General features: G+C 48.7%; 1 protein-coding gene across 1 annotated transcript in view; it reads right to left on the bottom strand.

Moving 5' to 3' along the window:
• Positions 1-4514: 4514 nt before the first annotated feature.
• The window catches only part of LOC308158310 (sodium- and chloride-dependent GABA transporter 2-like), a gene marked incomplete at both ends in the record, with an annotated part of 14988 nt that continues 12002 nt past the window's right edge, over positions 4515-7500 (bottom strand). The window contains 4 exons of the mRNA XM_080531902.1: positions 4515-4658; positions 4901-5071; positions 5886-5986; positions 7357-7459. Coding sequence (XP_080388028.1) covers positions 4515-4658; positions 4901-5071; positions 5886-5986; positions 7357-7459 — 519 coding nt within the window. The remainder of the gene's footprint in view (positions 4659-4900; positions 5072-5885; positions 5987-7356; positions 7460-7500) is intronic.

Genomic DNA, 7500 nt, shown 5'->3' with positions numbered 1-7500 from the left:
AAGTAGCTAATGTACCTAGTACCTACCATAAGTCAGTCAGTCCATATAGGAGGTGTGTGTGTGTGTGTGTGTGTGTGTGGGGGGGGGGAGGGGTAGGGTAAGGGCTTGAGAGATGGTGTAAGGTGCGGTGCGTTCGTCCCACTGAAACGGGATACTGTAGGTTGCCGTGGTTATTTCACCATATCATTCAGCAGTGGTAACTCTCTCTCCCCTTTCCACCACACAGTCAATGGAGCATTTATAATCCTGATCTTCTGCAACAGAGATGTGTGCCAGAGACAACCATATGGGATACCTACCCCCCCCTCCCCTCCCGCGCACGTATTTTGCACGCTTCACAATCGCAATAACAGATCACATGTGCACGGTCGCAGAGTAAGTAATGCGTGCAACCACACAGTGGTGTGCATACGCATGCCTGCATGCGCCTCCACGTGCAGAGTTCCGTTCTCGCTGGAGGAATCCAATACAGCTAATAGACACCGGAGCCTTTTACATAACCACAGGGCTGGGTGACGGTGCCAGTATTCCCTCAGCATGTCTCTTCATCTCTGTGACAACTCCCTCTTTTTTTTTTTTTTTTTTAATACACACATACTGTACACACACTCGGTCACACTCGGTCATGGATAATAAAATCAAACCACAATAAAATAATACCCGCAGCGATTTAAAAAAAAAAAAAAAAAAAAAACGAACTTCTGATCAAAACCAATCGGAACATTGTTTCTGCCGGTTGGATGAAGAGCTGGATTTTTTATTATTATATTATATTATTATTATTTTATTATTATCGCTAACTCAATGAGCTCCTCCCTCCTCCGTCTCGCTGGGGCAGCGGTGTGGCTGTTTTCAGTCATCCGTTGCCATGGTGCCCCCGGGGGGAGATGACAAGACGGCCTGGGTGTCACCAAGGTAACACCTGGTCAGTGTTGCCAGATGGACGACTTTCCAGCCCAATTGGACTAGTTTAGGTTGCATTGTGCTGGTAAAATTGGGCTTGGGCTGGTGGACAGAATTTTTAAATATGTATTATGATATATTATATGCTATAATATTTGGGCTGTTTTGTTTCGTTTTTGTTTTTATCAATTTGGGCGGGTTTTGAGCACTTATTGGGCTGGTAAACATCAGACCAATCTGGCAACACTGCCTACAGTACGCCACTGGAACGGGACTCTCTGTGGAAGAACACAGGCATATTTTTTATTTTATTATTACTTGTCCTATTGTTTTTAATTATTACATTATTACTTTACATACATGTATAGACACAGTTCATTTAATTAAACATTTTTTATGAGAAAGTATAAAAGAAAAATTCAACAGGACTCAGAAGTGGACCGTCAGAAGGTAGTTCCCACATAAGCGTTGTGTAGCTACAGGCAGGGCCGCTTGGGAGATATGCGAGGCCCTGTGCGAAGTCAGATTTGCGAGGCCTTTTATAACTTTTTTTATTTTTTATTATTTTTTTTTAAATTAAAATATTTTCTTTTTCTTTTTTTCTTTTTAATGATGTAGGCTACTGTTATAACCGCGCGACACGCACGCACCGATATATTGCAAGAAATGCGCTCACATGCTGTGCTGATAGACAATAGCATATCTACTTATTTAGATAGTTTACAACCATGTTTGTTTCATTTCAAACCTTTTATACTCGTAAAGAATTAGGATTTAGGATAAAGCAGTCATCATACCCAACATTAAATACGCACAAGCCATTATTGACATGAATAGAGATGTTACTCACCACCATGTAGGCCTATCCTTTATGTTGAAAAGCTTACAGCAAAAGCAAAAAGACATGTCCCGTTTTTGAGAGTACACAAGCCACTTTCTTTCTATTTTTTCCCCATTTGGTAGTTTTCGGAGAAATAAAGTTTCACTAAAGTTCCTGTTCTCATTATTTTTAGGATAACTAAATCCAGGTTTCATCTTTGGGGGACCTCTTCTAATGATCACTTCTGTAACTATAGAGTCCATATGTACCGGCCAATTTACCAGGATCATCATACATGACATATCTAACACCGTAGGCTCGTCTTGCGTTCCATCACTCTCAGCCCTGCTGCTGCTCTGAGTAGCTCCATCTTCCGCCTCCGTATCCTCTACTTCGCCACTCCTGACCATCATCACCTGGGGCTGGGCAGCCCCACTGCTGCCGGTGTAGCAGTTGTCCTCCTCCACCTCAGAGACATCATCTTTGCCTCTCAGGGGGGGCTGTGCCGTGCTACTACTAGCATTGCTAGTGCTAGCAGTAACGTTAGCTTCTTCGGTGCTAACGGGAGCCTCACTTGTTTTTAGAAATGTTTCGAACGAACCTCTAAGCGAGGCCCTGAAGCCTTCCTTTCTTTTATTTGTATTTCTTTTTTCAGCACCCGATTAACATTTTCTTCCTCGGTCTCGTTCCCTCGGCATTTTGTCTGTTGCACTAAGCAGTCACTATGCACAACAAGTGTCAACGCGCGCCCAAAAATTATTTTCACGTTTCACGTAAGGTGTCATAGGGGGAAATTACTTTTTTCTGTTGCTAAGAATCTCCCTGTCCTACAGGTATGCTAGATTTTAGATGTATGATTGACTATGATTATCACATGTGTGAACATTTAGAAATGTATTAAAGGCAAAAATAATAATATGGTCCCTTGCCTGGCGCTTTGGAGGGCCTCGCCAGCCAGGGTACCAAAAAAATAATAAAATATATTTTTTTATTTTTATTTATTTTTTTACCCTGCCTCACGCGAGGCCCTCCAAAGCGCGAGGCCCTGTGCCACCGCCCCAGCTAGCCCCCCCTTAAAGCGGCCCTGGCTACAGGTAAGCTAATAGCTAATATAAGGGATGTGTAACATATAGGCCTACCGTTTCTTGTCCATTTTCTTCTCCAATTAAGTAGCATCTGATTCATCTTCAAGCTATCTCTAGTCTGAAAGGGACGGTTTCACAGACAAGGCGTAAGCCTCGTCCTGGACTAAATCACCCTTTCGATCTCCATTGAAGATGCTTTTTAGTCTAGGATTAGGCTCACGCCTTGTCTGTGAAACCGTCTCTAAATGAGCTAAGTTTTGATTTAAGAGACCTCATTGAGAAATGGTTACCAGAACCAAATGCTAATTCATCGGAAAAGAAACTGCCGTACACCACAATGCTTACCTTAGCTACTTGATGGGGAAACATTTATGGGGATGTTTATATCCTGGAAGTAAGAGACTACAGACTGATTTGGACCAAACCACTTTGACTTCCTCAATGGCTCTCGTGGAGTAAACAGTCCTGCAGTAAACTAGGGGCTACACATGATATTTCCACTGTACTACAGCATATAATGGACTATATTTGGGCCAAACCACTTTGACTTCCTCAATGGCTCTCATGGAGTAAACAGTATGCTGTAGTACAGTGGAAATGTCTGCAGGGATTGTGGAGCGATAGTGTTTAAAAGTAAAAGCACCATAATAACACCAGTTTTTCGACAGGTTACGGTATCCGTGTATTGACTTCTTTTGGCCGGCAAGGCCACTCCTCTGCTGTCAAATCGTAGCTGGTTACAGAAAGTACGCAAATCCAAACTATCCGTAGAAAATATTTATTATTACCTGTTATTAACTTGACATTTAATATTACCCATTCACCTCACAAGCCAAAATAACAGTCCTCAAAATAGACCAACTGCCAAGAAATGACCTGACTGGACAGAGAAGAGCACACCTCCCCACTCCCATGAGCAAAAGCTTATTATTGCAAGTTTTATCGGTCTTAAACTAAAGGCTGTGTCGTCTCATTATACCATGAACCGTACAGTCAAAACTTAAGCCAACATTTTAGTTCAAGAACTAGAAACAAAAATCCTGTCGTATCTCTTTTGGCACATAATTGTAGAATGTGACACAAAACAGTGATAAACAGATGAGGCCAGCTCTTCTACCTTGTTGAAATGTAAATAGCAAAGAGGTGAAAACGGCCTCGACATCATACTAAATAAACCCATATCCTCCAGTTGACTAGTCCAGGTGGGCCAGGTCCCTTTGACTCTATGGGGGAGGCCGCCAGAGTCTCCATCATCACACCCGTCTCCTCTTCAGCCACTGAAGACATAACACGTAGGGGAGGGAGGGAGCCCTCTGAACTCCATGGAAACAACCCTTGACCCCTGATTCTGATCCGTCAGCTGCATCTGATGGGCGGGCCACGAGGGGCCGTGAGACCGTATCATTGGCTCAACTCCTAGAGCAACGGTGTCCGACTTGTTTTGGTCACGGTGCCGCATTGAACCAAAATGCAACCACATCCGGGCAAAAAAATAAAAAATAAATGAAACATTGGAAAACTACATGAATGCCCACAGAGCTCAATATTACAGCGCGACAGTCGCCTCGTAGCTTCCTCTAGCTGCAGATCCCCCGCGGGCCATGGTCCGGTCCGGTCTAGCAGATCCCCCGCGGGCCATGGTCCGGTCCGGTCCTAGCAGATCCCCCGCGGGCCATGGTCCGGTCCGGTCCGGTCCGTAGAACTCTCTAGAACTTGTTGTCTGCCCGTGGTACCCTTGGTTTCTCCGTCATGAGAGCCAAGCTGGTGTCAGAGTGGAGCGCTGTGCCGTTCGACCTACGAGGCCGTGCCAGACAGGAGTTCTCGGCTGGACGACACAGCACGCGAACACGCTATGGTAGGGGGGGGGGGGGGGCAACAGAGAAAGGTAAAAGGTCACCACCAGACACACACACACACACACACACACAAGCACACTTTCCAACACACACTGAAACGTTCATAGGATACAAGAAACGAATGAAGACAAGGGATAGAAATGGTGTGTGGTGGTGGTGGTGGAGGGGGTGGGGGTGGAGGTGGTGGTGGTGGTGGAGGTGGTGATGGAGGTCGTGGTGGTGGTGGAGGTACTGACCTGGCCCAGGGTGCCGGGGGTGGTGGCCAGGGCGTAGATGGCCCACAGGGGGAGCAGGGAGACGGAGGAGAAGGTGAGGAGCCAGCCCAGGCCCGTGGCCCAGCCAGGGGCCACCAGACCCTTCCCCAGGGTCAGAGGGGCCCAGCACACCAGGGAGAACACAAACGTCCCCTGGGGAACACACACACAAACACACACACACACACACAGACGTGCACACAACCAGGCACACAAGCATACACGCACACACACAGACACGCACACACACGCACACACACACACACACACACAACCACAGAGGTTCAAATGGCGTTAGAGATGTCGGTCGGTTGGCTGTCATTCCCAACCGGATCCATAATAGATATTGTGTCTGTTCAGGGTTCGACATTAACGGTTGCCAGATTGCCCGGGGCAAGTAAATAAATTCGGCGGGTTTGTTTGCGCGACAGCGATGACGCTGCTGGATCCTGGATCTGTGTATCGGTGTTGCAGGAAGAACAACGGACGGCGCAGGCGCCAGACCTAGATGATCGTGGAGTGAAGATATTATTAAAGCGTACTCGCCTGTCCACCCGTCTGTCGATCAGCGTGTACGGTTTAATAATATCTTCACTCCACGTTCATCTAGTCAGGTCTGGCACCTGCGCCGTCCGTTGTTCAAACCGGGCAAATTTTGTACTTGCCCCGGACAATCAGGCAACCGTTAATGTCGAACCCTGTTGTTTTCTTTCTGCTAAAGAGCCAGTCAGTACTCACTCATTGAGTGTACAGCGCAGCCATCTGCAGAAGATAGGCAACTACTACACTAGACAAGGCAGGCTTTATCTGGCCAAGCAAAGCTTTAGGGCTTTAGGCAAAGAGAAACAAACACAAACAGAGAGTGGTGGTTAGACCTCATCTTAAAGACGGATCAGACTCAGATTCAGAGATTCGGGGGGGGGGGCGGGGTCAAAGGTCAGGAGAGAGGGGAGGGGGGGTTACTCACCGTGCACACAGCCGGCGTCAGGTAGCGCCAGCACACTTTAAAGAGAGGCAGCGGGCTGTAGCCAATCATGTCCTTGATGTTGTCAGTGAACCTGTCTGGACCTGAAGAGACCAAAAGAAACCCAGATTGGGGGGGGGTCACTTGTGGTTCTGTGGTCTGGGAAAGATTCCGGGCCTAGTTGTTCCAAACGTTTCATCTGGATCAGATCTTATCTAGCTGGTTTCTGAGTCGTATTGGGGGGAGCTCGATCTGGGGAGCTCGATCTGATCCTGGATCTGAGCAAAAAACAACAAGAATGTGGATTATTCTGACCCAGATGAAAGGCTTTGAACAACTGGGCCCTGGGTGACCAAACTACGGAGTTCGGAGCACGGTCCTGACATCAGGACACGGTCTTCATGTCCGTAAGAACTGAGGACTACAGGACGGTCTTAGAGACCACAGACTAGAACGGTCATGGAGACCACAACACGTTTAGGACCAGAGTTCCACCCTCCTTTTTAAGAGCACGAGGCGAATGACCGAGAAACAACCGGAGTCAGAGAGACCGCCTTTACATCCCACGGTCATAAAGAACACAGAGGACCCGTCGGAGACCTGACCGCGGTCTAAGTGACCATGACCACAGCTCTCCACAGGACCGCTCAGTGAGCAGTAAAGCTCAACCTCCTCGTCTCACAGGACCCATTTAACTCACACACACACACGGAGACACACACAGACACACACAGACACACACACACACACACGGAGACACACACAGGGCCGCTATCCTAACCCAACAATAAGACCCGACTCTCTCAGGTCACAACAAGACGAATACACGAACATCGCATGGAAACAATCCTGACTCCTACAGCTCGCTCCACCGTATAAGACATCGTGTCATGTGACACGGATGATTTACCACAGATTTACCTCTCCACCGAGGCGGAGGCGGCTACCGTACCGCGGGTTCCCCGGGGCCCCCCGGTGGAGACTGAGCGGCGACATGGCTGTGGGCAGATTTAGGGGCCCCGAGGAGGACGGGGGGGGTGGAGGGGGGGAGGCTTGTAAAAAAAAAAAAAGGGCTCTGTCTCCACCACATACTGTATATCTCACACACAACTGCACGACGTGGAAGGAACTACGGTCCGATTAATTTACTGACCTTGACTGGAATGCGGTATATGTAGGTAAGGGAGGGAGGGAGGTGGGGAGAGGGGGAGGGAGGGAGGGGGGAAGGGGAGGGAGAGAGGGGGGAGGGGAGGGAGGGAGGGAGGGAGAGAGAGAGGGAGGGAAGGGAGGGGGAGAGGGAGGGAGGGAGAGAGGGGGAGGGAGAGAGGTTGGGAGACGGGGAGGGAGAGAGGGAGGGAGGGAGAGAGGTTGGGAGACGGGGAGGGAGAGAAGGAGGGGGGAGGGAAGGGAGGGAGGGGGGAGGATAGGGAGGGAGAGGGGGAGGGAGGGAGAGAGGGGGGAGGGGGTTTCTCACCGTAGACCCAGCCCACCACCACGGACTGGAAGATGGACAGGAGCAGCAGACTGGCTCCGCTGCACGAGTAGTGGTCATAGATCTGGAACACGTACAGGCCACCCTGCACACACACACACACACACACACACACACACACACACA

The sequence above is a fragment of the Nansenia antarctica genome, assembly GCF_963989245.1.
Source record: "Nansenia antarctica genome assembly, chromosome: 5".
NCBI lineage: Eukaryota > Metazoa > Chordata > Actinopteri > Argentiniformes > Microstomatidae > Nansenia > Nansenia antarctica.
Note: the sequence above shows the minus strand (reverse complement) of the source record. Positions and strands in the feature narration are given on the sequence as shown.